A 21,118-nucleotide genomic window follows, 5' to 3' on the forward strand; every position below is an offset into this window, starting at 1 on the left:
CTGCAATTCTTACTCCGGTTCTATTGTGGAGCTGCAAGAAACGATTACGTCGAACAATTCTGCAATTCTGGACAGTTTATTTATGACAATTCCAGCCCAAACCCAGCAATTTAGCTCCTCGGGCGTGGCCGACAGGGACACACACACACACACACACACAGACACACACACACACACCTGTAAGGTGAAGCGGAGCAAAAGCTAAAAGCAGGCAGCTTTTATTATCGATTTCAAAACATTAATCTTAAAAAACTCCAGCGGGGCCTGCAGAAGTCCCATTATACGACGACCATGGGAAGGAGCCCGACGCCTGCAGCTAGGTAGATGGGGAGGGAGGGAGGGAGAAATGGACTTTCTTTAACGGAGACGGTAACAGAACACGGCGTGCTGCAACAACGGAACTTTAAGGCGGATTATGTCCGAGCGAGATTGAAAGAAACAAAAACAAAAAAAAAAGGGAAAAAAATAATAAAGTACCAGGAAATAAAACGTCTTATAGCTGGACCATTCGGGTACTTTTAATTAAAACTAGATTTATACCCAGAGGGGGGGTGTTGCTTTGTGAACTCTAATCCTAGAAAAAAAATGCTTTTTTCTGTTTCTGAACTTTTTCTTTTGAAAATAAAAATCTTGTGTGCGTGTAGTCCTCGACTTACGACAATTTACTCAGTGACTGTTCAAATGTTACTACAGCGCTGGGGAAAAAATGTGACCCAGGAGTTTTTCACACTTACCACCACTGCAGCCATCTCCTACAGAGGTGGTAAACTTGTTTTTATGACAGTGGCAGCGTCCCGGGGCTGCGCGATCCCTTTTTTGCGACCTTCTGCGACACAACAAAGTCAAACCGGGCTCGTTTAACAACATAACAGATGCAGTGATTCACTCAACGGCGGATGGTAAAAAGGGGCAAAACTAACTTAAGAACTGTCTCGCTTAGCAACAAATGTTGCGCTCAGTTGCTATTTCATAAGTCAAGCACTCCCTGTATATTGAATTGGAATTTTTTAATGGGTTTTTTTTTTTTACTGGTTCATGGCTTTTATTGTTTTTTGAAACTTTTAATCGCGATTCGCCACGAGACGATCATTGACCTGCAAACGTCTAAACTTTTAAGCGTAACGTATTTCCTGAATTGTAAACTGCCCAGAGTCACTGACTGGAGATGGCTGGCCACTGAAATTAAACGAACAAAATGTATAAATAAAACGGAATCGGAGTGTGTGTGTGTGTGTGTTGCCGGCTCTACATATACGCACTTAATTTATAAAAATAAAAATGATTATTAGTCAATCTATTTGTATGCTTTGGAGGAAGGTCAATGGGGGGGGGGGAGCGGGAGAGACAGATTTACTGAACAATCCATGATTCAGTTAAAAACCATAGCGGTTCGCTTAACAACTATGGCAAACAAGATGGTAAAAGAAAGGGAAAAGGCGCTAGGGATGGTAAACAAAGCAACTCAAACTGCATATTATAACCTTTTAAATGGAATAACAAAAGCATAAGAATGGCAAAGAAAAAGAATAACCATGTGAATGTATACCTATAATTGTATGTAAGAGAATAAATGACAGTAGGAATATAAAGCACAATATAGGTAGACAATATTAATAGATTAAGTATAAATAAATATAGAATAGTACATAAAAATGGATAACGAATAAGGAGACCATGAATGCAAGATAGAAATGTATAGAAGGGAAAACACTAACTGCAAAGAAACCGATACGGAACCGCTGTATGATACATGATGGAACTTCGTGTTCCTATGTTGTTTTAAGTCAGGTGTTTTAGTTGATGTGTTTATGTGTTTAAAATAAAAATTAAAAAAAAAAACAAGATGGTAAAACTGGGGTGTCACTCCCTGAACTTTCACCTTGCTCAGCAACCAGAAATTCCAGCGTCAATTGTGGTGGTTAAGTTAAGGACTTTCTGAGGGTCGCAACGACAAACCCCATGTGTCAATCACTGCTGGAGTACAACAGCCACTTAAGGGACAAACACAAAAATAAAAACTCCCACCAAAATGGTCAGAAAACGGAAGCAAAGATTTTTGGCCTAGCAAATAAGAGCCAGGAGGCTTCCAACGTTACCTGCAATTTTAAGATATATATTTTTTCCTGCTCTCTTGTCTCACCCTTCCGAGTACTAAAGAAAAAAGGAAAATAAAAGAATACCAACCATTAGGAGAACTGGTCAGACCAGTTTGGCGTGGATAGAAGAAACATTACCTCTCGTCTCCACCCTCCTGGACAAAAGTTAAGCGCAGAAACTTCCTTGCTTTAAAGGTAAAGGTTCCCCTCGCACATTATGTGCTAGTCGTTCCTGACTCTAGGGGGCGGTGCTCATCTCCGTTTCAAAGCCGGAGAGCCAGCGCTGTCCGAAGACGTCTCCGGGGTCATGTGGCCGGCATGACTCAACGCTGAAGGCGCACAGAACACTGTTCCCTTCCCACCAAAGGTGGTTCCTATTTTTCTACTTGCATTTTGTTGCGTGCTTTCGAACTGCTAGGTTGGCAGAAGCTGGGAAAAGTCACGGGAGCTCACTCTGTTACACGGCACTAGGGATTCGAACCGCTGAACTGCCGACCTTTCTGATTGGCAAGCTCAACATCTTAGCCACTGAGCCACTGTGTTTCTTGCTTTGTCAGAGGAATAAAAGACCATCCCATCCCTTCATTTCCTTCCTTCCTCTTCCCCCATGCCTTCATTTCCTTCCTTCCTCTTCCCCCATGCCTTCATTTCCTTCCTTCCTCTTCCCCCATGCCTTCATTTCCTTCCTTCCTCTTCCCCCATGCCTTCATTTCCTTCCTTCCTCTTCCCCCATACCTTCATTTCCTTCCTTCCTCTTCCCCCATCCCTTCATTTCCTTCCTCCCTTCGTCCCTCCCTCCCTCAAAATGAATCGGTCATTTTGTTTAAATCAGGGATTGGCCGTATCAGCAATGAATATCCATACATCACCCAGTATTGTACCAAAACATATGCATCCCACCCTCTCCCTCTCTCTCTCTCTGTAATTAGCAGATGATTCAAAGATCCTGCAGGGGAAAAAAAGAAGGGTTTCTCAAGAGAATATTTCGTTGCCCACCCCTTCTTCCTCCCACTTCCCCCATTTTCAAGGAAAATGAATTGCTGGCATCCTATGCCTTCTCCAAGTTCTCCTGGCAGCGCCCCCCCCCCCCATTTGCTCGCTCCATTGACCAGAGGAACCAAGGCCCAAAGGACAGCCAGATCCCCTCCGAGTGAGGTTTGGGGTTGCAACTGTCGAGATCAAACCCGAAAAAGGATCAAAAGGCTTTGGGCCCACCCTGCAAAAGGCTTTGCGGACCAAGAAAAGGCAGTAGGAGCATAGATGGCATCAAAAACAACGGAATAACTGAGCAAGTAGACCGGTTCTCCTCTGGGAATAGAGTTTCCGGTAAAAGGAGAATTTTGTATGGCTGCGTTATATAACAGCACTAGTTGGTTGGATACCCGTGCTTGTGATCGGGCTTGATAAATTGACAGTTAAAGCTTGAACATTAATGAGTAGTTACGATTGGCTTCTCCTCTCCCCTTCTCTCCCTCAGGCTTGCCCCACAGAGGCCTCTCCTATCTTATCCCCTTTCTCTCCCTTTCAGGTGGGGAGGGGAAGTAGGATGTCTAACTACTTAGCATCAGAACATTTTTCAGATGGGGAGGGGGGGGAGTAAAATGTGTAAACTCCCAGCTGGCAGCTGGCCACGCCCATGCCCAAGTGGCAGTTGGAACAGAGTTCTTTTCAGGTGGGGAGGGGGAGTAGAATGTCTTAACTCCTTCTCATCAGAGCGTGTAAGAAATACTAATGATCTGATGGTCATTTCAAAAAATGCTTTCTTAGCAAGCACCTAGAAGCCAAGAGGAACATACGTGCCAAATTTCGAGTTTGTAGGCTTTACGGTTCTGGAGATTTCATGATGATGCGTGAGTGGCATTTCGCTTTTATATATATAGATTTAAGCAGTGGGTATATATAAGTATTCAATCCGGGCGGAAGGAAAGGGTAAATGTCCTCCTTCCTTCTCATTTTAAAAGCAGCTTGAATCAACAGGTGTGAAACTAACACAGAAAAAGGAAGAATTTACTGGAAAAGAAAGTGAGAATTAACAAATATTCTACATGTACAGAGTCCTCAACTTACAAGTATTCATTTTGTGACCATTGAAAGCAGCACTGAAAAAAAGGAACTTATGATCGTTTTTCACTCTTATGACAGTTGCACATCTCTTTGGCCACATGATCACAATTCAGCCGCTTAGCAGAACTGGCTCATACTTATGACCGTTGCAGTGTCCCAAGGTCACGCGATCCCTTTGGCGACCTTTCGACAAGCAAGGTCAATGGGGAAGCCGGATTCACTTAACGACCGTGTTCCTAACTTAACAACCACAGTGATTCCCTTAGCAACGGTGGCAAGAAAGGTTGTAAAATGGAGCAGAGCCCCCTTAACAACTATGTTCCTTAGCAACAGAAATACTGGGCTTCATGATGGTCGTAAGTCGAGGACTAGCTCTGTGTGTGGGGGGGGGAATGGAACCCCCCACAGGAAAAGCTGTGGGGGAGAGGAGTCCCATCCTCAAACAGGAACATTAAAATCCCAGTTGTTAAAGTCAGGCAAGTTACCTGTGATTAGCTGCACCTGATTGCGTGTCCTTTTTTCCCTACCATTTCCCCGAAAATAAGCCCTCCCCGGATAATAAGCCCAATCGGGCTTTTGAGCGCATGCGCTAAAATAAGCCCTTTCCCAAAAAATATTGCAACACAGCAGCAGGCAAGGAGGTGACCATGCTCGCCGCTTTCTGCACCTCAAAAATAATAAGACCTCCCCGAAAATAAGGCCAAGTGCTTATTTTGGGGGTGGGGGTTCAAAAGAAAATAAGACCTTGTCTTATTTTCGGGGAAACACGATAGGCCTCGACAAATGTAGCTTGAAACAAGCCAAAGGAAAACGATTTGGGGTGGCGAGACCCGTTTCGTAGCAGTCACGACTAAATGCCAGCCAAATTTAGTTGTTTTCCAAGGAGCCAACGAGAATTGCAAATGAGACGAGGGTGAAACCTTGCTTTTAAATAGATGGGGGGGGGGCTTCAAACCTGCAATCTGGCTTCAAACCAAGAAGGCCAGAAAGTCTGGGACACCCCCAACCCTGATTCATAAGGGGAAAAAAGCAGAAGTTTTGGGGTTTGGTCTCTCTTTTTTTTTTGCTTCCCTCCCCTTGTTCATTTTTGTGTGTGTGGCTCCCCTAACATGAGGGATGCTAGGGATATATTTAGGATGCTGTTGTTACACGTTGCACTTACACATTAGCCATTCTTTTTAGGCCTGGTTGCTAAGACACATGCTAAAAGGGAGCGGAGAATCTAGGCCTTAAGTTAAGTGCGTGTTGAGACTGAGAAAAACAAGGAGGATGAAGCTGAAAGCGAGGACTTACGAAGGACGGTGCCAGGAACTGGGCACTGCTAGCCTGGGAAAAGGAGGACCAGGGGAGACATGATGGCACTCTTCCAATATTGGAGGGGCTGCCTCAAAGAAGAGGGGGTCCACCTGCTCCCCAAAGCACCTGAAGAAGCAACGGGTGGAAATTAAACAAGGAGAGAAGCAACTCAGAACTAAGGAGGAATTTCCTGACGGTAATTAAGCAGTGGAACAAATGGCCTCCAGAAGCTGTGAATGCTCCAACAATGGACTTTTTTTTTTCCAAGAAGAGACAGGACAGCCATTTTTTTTGTCAGAAAGGGGTCTTCTGCTTGAGCAGGGGGTTGGACTAGAAGACCCCCCAAAGTCCCTTCCAACTCTGTTAGTATTCGATAATCCCAGATCAATTGATCAGTGGAACGACTTGCCTGTAGAAGTTGTAGATGCTCCATCACTGGAGGTTTTCAAGAAGAGATTGGACCACCATGTTTCTGGGATGGGATAGGATCTCCTACTTGAGTTGGACTAGAAGACCTCTAAGGTCCCTTCCAACTGTATTATTCGGTTAATCATCGAGAGATTCAACCTAGAACTAAGGAGAAATTTCTTAAGTGAGAACAATTAACCAGTGGATCTCCTTGCCTTCATACATGGTGGCCGCTCCATCACTGAAGAGTTTTGAGAAGAGACTGGACAGCTACCTTTATAGGGTCTCCTGCTTGAGCAGGGGTTGGACTAGAAGACCTCCAAGGTCCCTTCCAACTCTGTTATTCTGATGAATCCAAAGGACCAGGGTGTGTGACTTGATAGCAGACTTTCAATATTTGAGGGGCTGCCCCAGAGAAGATGCGGGTCAACCTATCCTCCAAAGCATCTGAAGCAGTGGTGGGTTTCAAAATTTTTTAGAACCTCTTCTGTAGGTGTGGCCTGCTTTGTGGGAGTGGCTTGCCAGCGATGTGACCGGGTAGGAGTGGCTTGCCGGCCATGTGACTGGGTGGGCGTGGCCAACTTGTAAAATGTGGTGAAACTCACTTAACAACGCTCTTGCTTAGCAACCAAAATGTTGGCTCAGAAACTCTGGCATTTGAAGCACGCAAGTCTTAAAGCTGTCAAGTTACAAGACCCTCGCACCCCTAACCCTTTAGGAAAAAAAACCCCAGGGGTGTTCAAACTTGATAGCTTTAAGACTTATGGACTTCAACTCCCAGAATTCCTCCTCCAGTCATGTTGGCTCAGGAACTCCGGCATTGAAGTGTGCAAGTCTTAAAGCTGTGAAGTTAGAAGACCCTTGCACCCCTAATCCTTTAGAAAAAAAAACCCCAGGGGTGTTCAAACTTGATAGCTTTAAGACTTATGGACTTCAACTCCCAGAATTCCTCCTCCAGTCATGTTGGCTCAGGAGCTCCGGCATTGAAGTGTGCAAGTCTTAAAGCTGTGAAGTTACAAGACCCTTGCACCCCTAATCCTTTAGAAAAAAAACCCAGGGGTGTTCAAACTTGATAGCTTTAAGACTTGTGGACTTCAACTCCCAGAATTCCTCCTCTCGCTCTTCATCTTGATGATGTGCGGACGGGCAGGGGGAGGGAGCTGGAACCGGTTCTAAACGGCATGTTAGATTTGTGGAGCCTCTTCTATAGAAGAGGGTAGAACTGGCAGGAACCCACCCCAGAGCAAGAAACAACGGATGGAAACTAACCAAAGAGATAAGCAACCTGGAATTAAGGAGAAACTTCCTAACAGTGGGGACAATTAACCAGTGGGACTGCTTGCCTTCAGTAGTGGTGGGTACTCCATCACTGGAGATTTTTAAGAAGAGATTGGACAGCCACCTGCCTGAAATGGTACAGGGTCTCCTGCTTGAGCAGGGGGCTGGACTAGAAGGCCTCCGAGGTCCCTTCCAACGCTTGTTATTCTATATTCTATGAAGCGGGGGGGGGGGGGCTTTGGAGAGCATCTCTCCTCTTAAGCCATCAAGGGCTGGGTTGAGTCACCCATGGAAAGTAGGAAAAGATACAACGCAGAGGCCATTGAATGGTGGCCATTCAAAGTGAAAACGACGCTTAAAAATATGACTTATGGACTGGCCCAATGCCTCAGCATTTCTACCTTATTGTCAGCATCACACAGGAGCTTGGAAAAAACCAGAAAATGGACTTTGCACAGTGATGGCATCCTGGGATCGTGTGATTTCCGACTTTCCCAGCCAGCTTCTGACATGTAGGGTCAAGTGGGGAAGCGGGGGTCTGCTTAACGACCGTACGATTTACTTAACAACTGCAGCGATTCGCTTAAATATGGGGAAGAGGTCATAAAACTCCCGTCTGGCTTATCTCCCCCCCCCCCGCCCTCTCATTTAAGATCTCCAACCACTGAGAATCCAGCAGGGCTAAATAGAGCAGAGACATATTACGGGCTGCCACTTGTGAGTTCTTCAGGGCAAACCTTAATCTGTTGCAGGCAATGACCATTGCTTGGTTGGTGTGTGTGTGTGTGTGTGTGTGTGTGTGTGTGTGTGTGAGAGAGAGAGAGAGAGACAGACAGACAGACAGAGACAGAGAGACAGAGAGAGAGAGACAGAGAGACAGAGAGAAAATTTAATTCCCCCAATAAAATATCGATTATGATGCACTTGCTGCCTTTTTCCAAGTGGGATCCCAAAAGCCAGTGCATAAATCCAAATCTTACTAACATCTACAAAATCAAACTGCATTAGTAGGGCAGACTGAGAGAATGCTAATAAAAGGGTGGTTTAATGATAAAGAAATGGTGATGGACAAAATACAAAAAGGAGCATTAACCCCAGCTTCATATCTCAAAAAAAAAAAATCATAGAAATTAAATTTTGAACAGTGTGTGTGTGTGGGGGGGGAGGGAATGGGGAGTCAAAATAGGACATTAAATCTTTCTTCCCTTAAAGCAAAACGGATCAAATACTTTTAGAACATCTGGAGGGGGGAGGGATTGAGGGGTTTCCGTCCCTCCCCAAACTCTGGATGAAACACCACCATGAAAAAAATCACCTAATTGTGGGACTTGGATAAAGCTACATAACACAAACCATTGATTGATACCTGCACAAAACCAGTGTTATTTTTAAAAAGCACGGTCAACAAACCTAATATTATTGTTAAGGTGGGGTTTGTGGCTTAGTGTGTTTTAAGGTAAAGGTTCCCCTCGCACAGATGTGCTAGTATTTCTCGACTCTAGAGGGTGCTGCTCCTCGATGTTTCAAAGCCGAAGAGCCAGCGCTGTCCGAAGACGTCTCCGTGGTCATGTGGCCGGCATGACTCAACGCCAAAGGCGCATGGAACACTATTCCTTTCCCACCAAAGGTGGTTCCTATTAACAAATGGTGGGAGACCAAATTTTGTGTAAACCAGAATTTTTTCTCCTAGGCATAATACCGGAGGGGTTTAAGAAAAAATGTACTCTATCTAATTATACATGTACTAACTGTGGCATGCATAACTTTTGCGCAGTATTGGAAAAAAGAAAATACACCATCAGAGCTAGATATAATCAGAAAAGTGTTGGTCTATGCGGAAGCAGATAGGGTGACTCTTGAACTTAAAAATAAAGGGTGAAGCCTGGAACAGATTTTATGATTGGCATAAGACAAGGTGACAAGACTGGAATAAACTGTATATATTGTGATTGGACAGAAGGATAGATAATGCACTAAGTAGGCTAATAGTTAATGGTTGAGACCAATTGTGTATAATGTGAATGTATGATCACTTCAACTCTGCGGTACTGCATTGTTTTAAATGTAAAAATAATAAAAAATATATATTTCAAAGGTGGTTCCTATTTTTCTACTTGCATTTTTTAACCTGCTTTCGAACTGCTAGTTTGGCAGAAGCTGGGGCAAGTCATGGGAGCCCACTCCGTTACGCGGCGCTAGGGATTCGAACCGGTAAATGGCCGACTTTTCTGATCGACAAGCTCAGCATCTTAGCCCCGTGTGGTATAAGACAACACAAAACCACACCTAAAGCAGCTTCAATAAAGAATAAACGACTGGAGTACCACTTAAACACCATCGGCATTGACAAATCCACCATCGGTCAATTGCAAAAGAAGGCAGCTCGATTCGGAACGGTTTACATCCTGAAAAGAAACCTTTTACACCATCCACATCTGCCTCTCCCAGGGCCTTGGAAAGGACTTGATTGGTGGATAAAAATGCCAAATCAGGTTTGAACATCTGGCTGACTGCATGAGGAACGATTATATATAGCAACCGAACACCACTGGCGTTGACACACACACCACTGGTCAATTGCAAAAGGCTGCTCAACTCGGAACAGCTTACACCCTTTCAAACCTCCACATCTGTCTATCCCAGGTCCTTAGGAAGGATTCAACCGGTAGACCAAAATGCCAAATCCAGCTGTGCAACGAACTAAAACTTAAAACCTTTTTAAGGCTCAATGATATCAAGTGACGGGGACCAACCTGAATTTCCTGGTTTAAGAAGTGGGGTTTTTTTGGGGATAGCAGAGCGTGATGGAGACTTCCTTTTAACTAGGGTGCGAAGTTCGAAATCGGGAGACCATCTCAATTCGGTAAAATCCCACAAATTTCAGTTTAGGGGGAGAGTAGCACCTTAAAAGATGGACAGTGAGGATGGCTTGCTTGACAGGGCCAAGGTCTGAGTGTGTGCCTCACAGGAACAGGACTGTTTGATGGTTCAGAAAGTGAAAAACCTTATACCAGATTGAGCTTCCCAGTTAAAAGACTGGAGGTCAAAATCTACCCCCGGCCAAAATCCAGAAATGATTCGTTCTCAGTCACTTTCGGGGTTGTTTTCAACTTCCCATCTCTGGAATCTGCCTTGCAAGGACAAATCAGATCTGACTTGGCTGCCCTTAATTCGCCCTTAGTTCAAGAAAGCACTTCCTAGGTTGAGGGAAGATTTAACAGATTAACAAGAGTTGGAAGGGACCTTGCAGGTCATCTAGTCCAACCCCCGGCCCAAGCAGGAGATCCTACACCATTTTCGACAGATGACAGTCCAGTCTCTTCTTGGAAGCCTCCAGGGATGAAACTCCCACAACGTCTGAAGGCAACTTCTGTCCCGTGGGTTGATTGTTCTCCCTGTCTGAAAAATTCTCCTTATTTCCTTGAATCTCTCCTTGGTCAGTTTCCATCCATTCTTCCTTGTCTGGCCTTTGGGTGCTTTGGAAGATAGCTTGACCCCCTCTTCCTAAATAATTATTAATGATTAATAATAATCATTCACCTGGTGGCTGATTAGCCACACAACTTTGATCCAATTCTTTTAGGAGGCAAAAAAAGCAACCGAAAAATAAAAGAAGCATGCAAAATGCAGCTGGATTTTTACCATTTGTGACAGCAGCCAAGGACCTTGAGTTAAAACCAAGGTACAACTATCGCCACAGGTGGATTTAAGGGGGGGGGGGGAGAGCTTATGAATCAGAAGCATCAAATCTGACTTACTTACAGGTGGTCCCCAGTTTACAACAGTTTGTTTACTGACTGTTGAAGGTTGCAAGGAAAAAAGGGACGTTTTTCACACTTACGACTGCTGTACCATCCCTTTGGTCACATGGTCTAAATTTGGTCGCTTGGCAACCGACTCGTATTTATGATGGTTGCCATGTCCTGGAAAGGGGGGGGGCATGTGATCGCCTTTTGCGACCTTCTGTCAAGCAAAATCAATGGGGCAGCCAGATTTACTCAACAGGCGTGTTACTAACTTAACAACCGCACTTAACAGTGGAGGCAAGAAAAGGTTGTAAAATGGGGCAAAGCTCACTTAACAGCTGCCTCGCTTAGCCACAAGAAAGATTTGGGCTCCATTATGGCCGTAAGTCGAGGACTGCCTGTCACTGAGTCCCCCAACATTTCTTCTACCGGAAAACTCAAAAACGACAGACAACTCATGGACAGGCTCCCCACTGAAAGACACACAAAAGCAAATAATCATATGGGGGGGGGTCACTGGCAGGATGAAGACCCCCCCTGGTTTTCTAAATGGGGGGGGGGGGACAATTTTCACCTACAACCACAACTCACGTTGTCTCCAAAGAACAGGTCTCTCCCCCCCTCCCCCGGCTGATCCAGAAATCAACTGCCCCTCTAACGCAATTCAAGAGAGAGATTGCGGAAGCTGTGAAGAACAACCACAAAAACAGGAAGCCAAGGTGGGGGGGAGGAGAGAATGAGAGAGAGAAAGAGCGAATGAGTGTGAGAGAATTAGTGAGAGAGAAAGAATGAGTGAAAGAAAGAAGAGAGAATGAGATTGAATGAGAGAGAAAGAGCAAATGAGTGAGAGAAAATGAGTGAATGAAAGAGAATGAGAATGAGTGAGAGAATGAGAGAATGAAAGAGAGAATGAGAGAAAGAATGAGAATTAGTGAGAATGAGAGAGAGAGAATGAGAGGCAGAAGAGAGAGAATGAGTGAATGAGAGAGGAAGAGCAAATGAGGGAGAAAGAGAGAGAAAATGAGTGAATGAGTGAGAGAATGAGTGAATGAGAGAGAATGAGAATGAATGAGTGAGAGAGAATGAGAAAGAATGAGAGAGAGAGAGAATTAGTGAGAGAGAATGAGGGAGAGAGAGAGAATGAGAGGGAGAATGAGAGAATGAGCGAATGAGAAAGAGCAAATGAGTGAATGAGTGAGAGAATGAGTGAGAGAATGAGAGAATGAAAGAGAGAATGAGTGAGAGAATGAGAGAATGAAAGAGAATGGGAGAGAGAGAATGAGAGGGAGAATGAGTGAGAGAATGAGAGAAAGAAGAGAGAATGAGAGAATGAAAGAGAATGAGAGAGAATGAGAAAAAGAGAGAGAGAGAATGAGAGAGAATGAGAATGAATGAGTGAGAGAGAATGAGAAAGAATGAGAGAAAGAATGAGAGAGAATTAGTGAGAGAGAATGAGGGAGAGAGAGAGAATGAGAGGGAGAATGAGAGAATGAGCGAATGAGAAAGAGCAAATGAGTGAATGAGTGAGAGAATGAGTGAGAGAATGAGAGAATGAAAGAGAGAATGAGTGAGAGAATGAGAGAATGAAAGAGAATGGGAGAGAGAGAATGAGAGGGAGAATGAGTGAGAGAATGAGAGAAAGAAGAGAGAATGAGTGAATGAGAATGAGAGAATGAAAGAGAATGAGAGAGAATGAGAAAAAGAGAGAGAGAGAATGAGAGAAAGAGAGAGAGAGCGAATGAGAGAGAAAGACTTTCCTGCAGAGAATGAAGGAGGAAAGAAAAAAGGGGGAGAAGGCAGCATTTCTGCCCAGCTCTCAGCTAACACTGGATCTGTGGGCAGCCAAGAAACATGTGTGGGAGGGAAGGCGCAATGGATCCATATGACTTCTCCCTGCAAGCAGTGCATATTCCAAGGCTCTGAAGCACCTCCAACAATTTACTCTGCTCCCATAGGAGAAAGAAATCTGTGATGGGAGTAGATCAGCTCTTCTCAGAACCATCTGGAGACTCCTAGGACCTACACCAGGACTCGCCAACTGACTCCCTTCTCCTGGTTGAAGTATAATTTTTATAAATCTGCAGCCTTTTATCACGCTTGCTTAAAAAGGAAGTTTGTCACCTAATAAAGTTGAAGAGTGTCTCACTGGGGGGGGGGGGGGGGGGGGGGGATGGACTAGAATAATATAAAATAACAGCATTGGGAGGGACCTTGGAGGTCTTCTAGTCCAACCCCCTGCCTAGACAGGAAACCTTATACCGTTTCAGACAAATGGCTATCCAACATCTTCTTAAAAACTTCCAGTGTTGGAGCATTCACAACTTCTGGAGGCAACTTCTGTTCCACTGATTCATTGTTCTCACTGTCAGGAAATTTCTCCTAAGTTGCTTCTCCCCTTGATTAGTTTCCACCCATTGCTTCTTGCCCTGCCCTCAGGTGCTTGACTCCCTCTTCTTTGGGGCAGCCCCTGAGATATTGGAAGACTGCTATCATGTCTCCCCTCGTCCTTCTTTTCATCACACTAGACATCCCCCGTTCCTGCAACCGTTCTTCATATGTTTTAGTCTCCAGTCCCCTAATCCTCTTGGTTGCTCTTCTCTGAACTCTTTCTAGAGTCACCGCATCTTTTCTACAACGCGGTGACCAAAACTGGATGCTGTATTCCAAGTGTGGCCTTCCCAAGGTCCCTTCCAACTGTTATTCTATTATATTGCATTCTATTGTTAGCCAGAAACAATTCACACATGCATTTAGCGTGGGTGATTTATATGCTGGCTTTTTAATCCAAAGGGTTTGCGAAAACAGCTGAGAAACAACAAGCGGTTAACTCCAAGCAAGACCTCCCTGGGATAACTTGACGCGTTAAAACGCCAATGGGTTAACTCTGCGCTTTGGGACATCATATAAAGCCAGCCACTGTGGTTTGCAAACCATGGTTTATGGCTCAACGCAAGGCATGAATTCAGACACAGCGGTTCACCTGACCCACCCCGGCAAAACAAACGTTATCAGCTTAAATTTTGAAACCTGGCTACTTTTACAATCCCAACGGATGGGAGAATAAGGACAGAGTTTTGTCCAACACTGTAAGAGGTACACATTTTGCACGGAGTAGTATTTTTCAAGTGTGCTATTCACAAAGGGTTATTATTGCCATTAAAGTAGATTAAAGCAGCAGCGAACCAGCGGTTCCAGTGACATCATACACCTGCCCTTCGTAAAAAGGTACAACTGTTGTATATTAAAAAGGTACCTGCACAGGTGTTGCTTCTGTCCTATTCCATAGTTTTTAGGGTGGGTGGGTGGGTTTCCAGCCTTGGATTCAAGGGCCCATTTGCCTGGTTTCACAGAGAGACTTCGGCTGAATGTTGGAAGACACCTCGATGCGGAATCAACTTAGCTCTAAGAGTGGTTTCGTCACCTCACCTTCTTTTAACTTCCTGCGCTCTTTATCAGGAAGTAGACTCGACCCAGCCCGCCACGGCATCCACCCCGTGCCACATGAAAGTAAAATGAATCGATTGCTCAACATAACCCCTACCGCCAGATGCAAGATTACATACATGTACAAAAGCCACGTTCCGGGTTAGGGATCCTTTGAATAGTCCATGCAATCCTTCAGCTGCCTTTCCCCTTGAAGGAGCCAAATAATCCACTAAATATTTACCTTGAGGCGGCGAAAGAATCTTCTAACTCAGAGGTGAGTCCAACCTTGGCAGCTTTTTAAAAAAGGTGTGGGTTTTCAGTTCCCAGAATTCCCCAGCCAGCCTTGCACTCCACCATGGTGGCTGGCTGGGGATTCTGAAAGCCACAAGGCTTCTAAAAGTCAGAAGGTTACTTTGGGTTTTATTCTATTTTTCTTTTATTTTAGGTTCTTTTTCCTGGGCTCCAAGATCACCGCAGACGGGGACGGCAGCCAAGAAATTAAAAGAGGCTTGCTCCTGGAGAGGGAAGCAATGGCAAATCTACACAGCATCCTAAAAAGCAGAGATATCACCCTGCCAACACAAGTATGTCTAGTCAAGGCTCTGGTTTTGCCAGTGGCAATGGATGGCTGTGAAGGTTGGAGCATAAGGAAGGCTGAGCGCCAAAGAATGGAGGCCTTTGAACTCGGGTGCTGGAGAAGACTCCTGCATTGAGTCCCTTGGACTGCAAGGCCATCCAACCGGTCAGTCCTAGAGGAGATCAACCTTGGCTGCTCTTTAGAAGGCCGGATCCTGAAGAGGAAACTCAAAGACTTTGGCTACTGAATGAGAAGGAAGAAGGACTCCCTGGAGAAGAGCCTCATGCTGGGAACGATGGAGGGCAAAAGAAGAAGAAGGGGACGGCAGAGAAGGAGGTGGCTGGATGGAGTCACCAAAGCAGCCGGCATGAGCTTCAATGGACTCCAGAGGATGGTAGAGGACCGGAAGGCCTGGAGAAACATTGTCCGTGGGGTCGCGATGGGTCAGACACGACTTCGACTTCGTAACTAACAACAAAAGGTTTGTGCACCCTGTTCAAACACAACTTCTGTGACAGACTCAAGAACTAAGCATCGTTCTAATGCTTTAGTGTTTAGATCGCATCTCCCACAATTGCTTGCAACCGGCCACTGCTAGGTTGCACCCATAGTCGAAATGTAAAACAGAGAAGGTGGTTACCTGCTTTGGGTTCGAGAAACGCAGCTTCCCAGCCTGCTTATTCCCAGTCTAGAGAGAGAATAAATGAGAGAGGAAGATCTCTGCCATTACCTTCCACTGCATCTTCCTTGGATTCAAGAATCTCTATTCTCACACCTCCTGTCTCTTGGTTGCTGGACCAAGACACCCTTGTCAAGCCAGGTTTGCTACATCTGAAGCAGGTGTGAGGGCAAAGAAATACACCTGCACAGGCTTGCCTTCCCTCATCCCCGAGAGCTTCTCCCAGGCAAGTCGCTTTATTTATAACCAGTTTCCTGCCTAAGCAAGGGGTTGGACTAGAAGAACTCCAAGGTCCCTTCCAATTCTGTTATTCCTTCCTTTCTTCCTTCCTTTCCTTCCCCATCACTGGAGGTTTTTTAGAAGATGGACTAGAAGACCTCCGAGGTCCCCTCCAACTCTGTTATTCCTTCCTTTCTTCCTTCCTTTCCTTCCCCATCACTGGAGGCTTTTAAGAAGATGGAATAGAAGACCTCCAAGGTCCCTTCCAACTCTGTTATTCCTTCCTTTCTTCTTTCCTTCCTTCCTTTTCTTCCCCATCACTGGAGGCTTTTAAGAAGATGGAATAGAAGACCTCCGAGGTCCCTTCCAACTCTGTTATTCCTTCCTTTCTTCTTTCTTTCCTTCCTTTCCTTCCCCATCACTGGAGGCTTTTAAGAAGATGGACTAGAAGATCTCCAAGGTCCCTTCCAACTCTATTATTCCTTCCTTCCTTTCCCATCACTGGAAGCTTTTATGAAGAGACTGGACAACCACTTGTCTGAAGTGGTGTAGGGTTTCCTGCCTGAGCAGGGGGTTGGACTAGAAGACCTCCAAGGTCCCTTCCAACTCTGTTATTCCTTCCTTTCTTCTTTCCTTCCTTCCTTTTCTTCCCCATCACTGGAGGCTTTTAAGAAGATGGAATAGAAGACCTCCGAGGTCCCTTCCAACTCTGTTATTCCTTCCTTTCTTCTTTCTTTCCTTCCTTCCTTTCCTTCCCCATCACTGGAGGCTTTTAAGAAGATGGACTAGAAGACCTCCAAGGTCCCTTCCAACTCTGTTATTCCTTCCTTTCTTCTTTCTTTCCTTCCTTTCCTTCCCCATCACTGGAGGCTTTTAAGAAGATGGACTAGAAGACCTCCAAGGTCCCTTCCAACTCTATTATTCCTTCCTTCCTTTCCCATCACTGGAAGCTTTTATGAAGAGACTGGACAACCACTTGTCTGAAGTGGTGTAGGGTTTCCTGCCTGAGCAGGGGGTTGGACTAGAAGACCTCCAAGGTCCCTTCCAACTCTGTTATTCCTTCCTTTCTTCTTTCCTTCCTTCCTTTTCTTCCCCATCACTGGAGGCTTTTAAGAAGATGGAATAGAAGACCTCCGAGGTCCCTTCCAACTCTGTTATTCCTTCCTTCCTTCCTTCCTTCTTTCCTTCCTTCCTTCCTTTCCTTCCCCGTCACTGGAGGCTTTTAAGAAGATGGACTAGAAGACCTCCAAGGTCCCTTCCAACTCTGTTATTCCTTCCTTCCTTTCCCATCACTGGAAGCTTTTATGAAGAGACTGGACAACCACTTGTCTGAAGTGGTGTAGGGTTTCCTGCCTGAGCAGGGGGTTGGACTAGAAGACCTCCAAGGTCCCTTCCAACTCTGTTATTCTATTTTACTCTATTCCACCCAAACCCACCCATTGGGAAAAGAACCCTTCAGCCTCCTCCAAAATCTTGGCACAAATCCATTCCTCAGGGGGGGGGGGTGTCCATAACAGCCCTCCAGATGTTTCACCAGCCTCGCTCTCCGTGCCTCCTCCGAAGAGAGTTTTTTTTTAAACACAGGCAGACATTTTGGAGGGGAAAGACACTCTTCCACCCACCCACCCACCCAAAAGCAGCAGAACCAGTTTCAAGAGGGAAAAAAGAGAAGCCACCATCTTCCTTCCTCTTTCCTTGGCACCCCCGCTCGCAAAGGGGGGGGGGTGTCTTATTTGTGTGTGTGTGTGTGTGTGGCACAGAGGGGCAAAGCAAAGGGAAACCCCCAACCCCTCAAATTCCCCGATTCAGAAGCACAGATTCAAAAAGCCAGTGGATGTGAGGTTGAAACGGGGGGGGGGGGGGGGAGTTATACTCCAATCGCAGGAAAGCCCCTGTTTTCTCTGCCCCCAATTGCAAAAGCAAGCCAGACAGGTCCTTCCTCTCTCAACACCCTCTGCCAACTGGGGGGGGGGGGGGAAGAGGGGCAAACTATGGGGAGGGGGTAGGATCCCATCTTGATCCCCTTTCTTCCCCCTCCCAAAAAACCTTAGACTAGTGGTTCCCAATGTGGGAGGGGGGGCACAGCCCGGGGGTGGTGGAATTTGATTTTTTAATTGGGGTGGGGGGGGGCAATTTGAACCTGGTTTAAACCCAGTTGTTAAGTAAGCAAGCACTTAAGCAAAGTAATATTTGCTTATTTAATAAGTGAATCAGAAAAGTAAGAATCATATGTCACATGGAGGAGGGGGGGCAATCAGGATTATTAGAGATGCTTAGGCGGGGGGCATGTCCCCCCCAAAAAAAGGTTGGAAACCACTGCCTTAGAAGAAACAGATCGCTCCCCCCCCCCAAAAAAGAAACCCCTTCTCCCCCCCTGCAACCACCTGTGCAGGGCCTGCTCCTTCAATAGGAGGTTGGGGAGAGGGGGGGTCCCCAACACATTTTCTCCCCCCCCCCAGAATGGCAGGAAGATTAAAGGGATTGGGGGCATTTAAACCTCTCCCCCTCCCCTCCAGCTTAAGTGGGGCAGAGGTTTCAAGCCACCCAGCTCTTCAATTCGCTCTGGGGGGGGATACCCCAAAGACCCCCCCAAATAATTGTTCTTAGCCCCCCCCACGTCTATATTTAGCCCCCCTCCCTCTCCCGTCTTTACCTGCTCCAGGTTCTCCGTCACGGTGGGCAGGGGGCTGCGGCCGGTGCTCGACATGGCTCCCCTTGGCAGGCGCCTGAGGGGAGCTCCCCCCAGCTGCTCAGCGCCTTCCCCTCTTCCTTCTGCTTGGCCCAGCTGGAAGGGATGGGGGGGGGAGTCTTATTCCTCTTCTTTTCCTCCTCCTCCTCCTCAGGGCGAGGGGGGCGGCCAGGCCACCAGCATGGGGGAAGCGGGGGCTCACTGGGCGGTCGGAAGGCCCGGCATAAGGCTCCTCTTCCAAGCCGGGCTAGGGTGCGGGGTGCCCGGCTTGCAGGATCACGCGAGGCCGGGGATGAGGCGCTAGAGCCAGGCCGCGCCGGAAGAAGAAAAAAACCACCCCTGCGTTTGAAGCCGGCTGGACGTCGCCAAGCCCCGCCGGGCCTCCTTCGCAGGGCTCCGGCACCGTCTTCCCGCCGCCGCCGCCGGGGCCAGGACGCCACTTGCCGCCCCTCGGATTTCACACAGCGGCGGCTCCCAATATGGCCGCCTCAGCCGGGCTTCGGCAACTTCCGCCGAGATGACGGAAACAGCCGAGGGGTGGGTAGGGGGGCAACCGCGGCAGCGAACACGGCCCGGGGACGCTTCCCACGGTCGGCGGAAAAAGCCGAAGAGGTTAAGCGGCGATCTGATTGGCTGAGGAAGGGGGAGAAAAAAAAAGATGAGGAAGGCAGGTGGGGAAAAAAAGAGGGAGGAGAAAGGGGCGGGGTGAAGGTTTGCAATGGCTTTACGATTGGACAGAAAGTCAAGGTGGGAGGAGACGGGAAAATAAATAAATAAAGCACTTCCGGAAATCAATGGGCACGGTATTTAAAAAAATAAAAAAGGGGAAAGCGATCGGTTGTCGTCGAAAACACCCGAACCTTCTTTTTTTTTTCCTAGACACGAAAATAGCCGAACGGGCTCGGAGTTGACGGAAAGAGGCGAAATGGGTGAAGTTTCCCTCCCCGCTTTTGGTATTGCTGATCCAGCATAAAGATACGTCGATTGTTTTTAAAAAAATCAGATTGCAGAGCTGGTCAGAGCAAACCATAATTAACTATTAAGATTAATTATTATTTAATTAATTTTATAAAATTAATTTATAATTAATTTCAATTAAAATTAATATTGATTTGTTTAATGCCTGCATCCCTGTTTTTTCGTTACAATTATCTTATAAGAAGATGGGTAAAATGCCTTTTGATTGAATTTCATCCCTCTGCTTTGAACTGAATGATTTTAAGCGCATCTTATTCGCTTTACTAACTAGTATACAGCACCAGAGTTGGCCTGCCAAACCGTGCATGACCACTAGAGGGCTGAGGGTTTTGATTATTATTTTTTTCGTGGGTTTTTGCTGCCCTCTAGTGGTGCATTCTAGCGCTGATCGGTGTCATTTTCAGCTTTGCATCCATTAATTTCCCAAGCAATTTTACAGTGTGGCAACACAAGTGTGTCTAGTCAAGGCGATGGTTTTCCCAGTTGCAATGTGTGGCTGTGAAGGTTGGACCATAAGGAAGGCTGAGCGCCAAATAATGGAGGCCTTTGAACTCTGGTGCTGGAGAAGACTCCTGCATTGAGTCCCTTGGGCTGCAAGGCCATCCAACCGGTCAGTCCTAGAGGAGATCCACCCTGGCTGCTCTTTAGAAGGCCAGATCCTGAAGAGGAAACTCAAAAGACTTTGGCCACCTGATGAGAAGGAAGAAGGACTCCCTGGAGAAGAGCCTCATGCTGGGAACGATGGAGGGCAAAAGAAGAAGAAGGGGACGGCAGAGAAGGAGGTGGCTGGATGGAGTCACCGAAGCAGCCGGCCTGAGCTTCAATGGACTTCAGAGGATGGTAGAGGACAGGAAGGCCTGGAGGAACGTGGTCCATGGGGTCGCAATGGATCAGACACGACTTCGCAATTAATAACAACAACAACACATTATGGGAAGACAACAATCTAGCAATCAACCCTATCAGCCTTATGATATATGGACTTCCATTCCCAGAATTCCCCTAGTCAGGTGAACTCTGTCATCCTTAAGATTTGTGGACATCATACCAAAGTGACTCTGGGAAGTCTACAATAATAATTTTAAAAAAAAGATTTAATTTAATTTGTATCCTGACTTTATTATTTTTACCAGTAACTCAAGGTGGAAAACATATCCAACACATCTTCTTCCTCCTCCTATTTTCCCCACGACAACAATCTTGTGGTGTAGGTTGGGCTGAGAGAGGGACTGGCCCAAAGTCACCTAGTTGGCTTTCACACTTAAGGCGGGACTCGAACTCACTGTCTCCTGGTGATTGTCTCAAAATCACCCAGCTGGATTTCATGTCTTAAGGCGGAACTAGACCTCCCAGTCTCCTGGTGATTGGCCCAAAGTCACCCAGCTGGCTTTCAAAATGCCTAAGGTGGGACTAGAACTCGCCATCTCCTGTTTCCTAGTGTAGGAAGTTATCACCCAGCCCTCTCCCAGAAAAATGAAATATCCTAGGAAATATTGAAAAGGCAGAATATTTCTCTGGATGTGAAAAGAAAGAAACATGTTTTAAAAGACAGAATAGCTGCCTGCAGCTTCCTGCCCATCCCCACTTTGTCAATGGGCCATTAAGAAGGCCAAGCTAGTCCACTTTACATAATAAAGAGTTCTCCACTTCAGCTACAGGAGG

General features: G+C 46.2%; 1 protein-coding gene across 8 annotated transcripts in view; it reads right to left on the reverse strand.

Moving 5' to 3' along the window:
* MARK2 (microtubule affinity regulating kinase 2) overlaps positions 1 to 18,995 on the reverse strand; it is a 126,895-nt gene extending 107,900 nt beyond the window's left edge. For 6 of the 8 annotated variants that reach the window (XM_032233821.1, XM_032233818.1, XM_032233816.1 and 3 more), the window contains exon 1: positions 18,443 to 18,995. In XM_032233821.1, coding sequence (XP_032089712.1) covers positions 18,443 to 18,496 — 54 coding nt within the window. In that variant the 5' untranslated portion in view covers positions 18,497 to 18,995. The remainder of the gene's footprint in view (positions 1 to 18,442) is intronic. The other 2 variants (XM_032233819.1, XM_032233815.1) reach the window with 1 other exon arrangement.
* Positions 18,996 to 21,118: the final 2,123 nt, after the last annotated feature.

The sequence above is a fragment of the Thamnophis elegans genome, chromosome 17 (assembly GCF_009769535.1).
Source record: "Thamnophis elegans isolate rThaEle1 chromosome 17, rThaEle1.pri, whole genome shotgun sequence".
Taxonomy (NCBI): domain Eukaryota; kingdom Metazoa; phylum Chordata; class Lepidosauria; order Squamata; family Colubridae; genus Thamnophis; species Thamnophis elegans.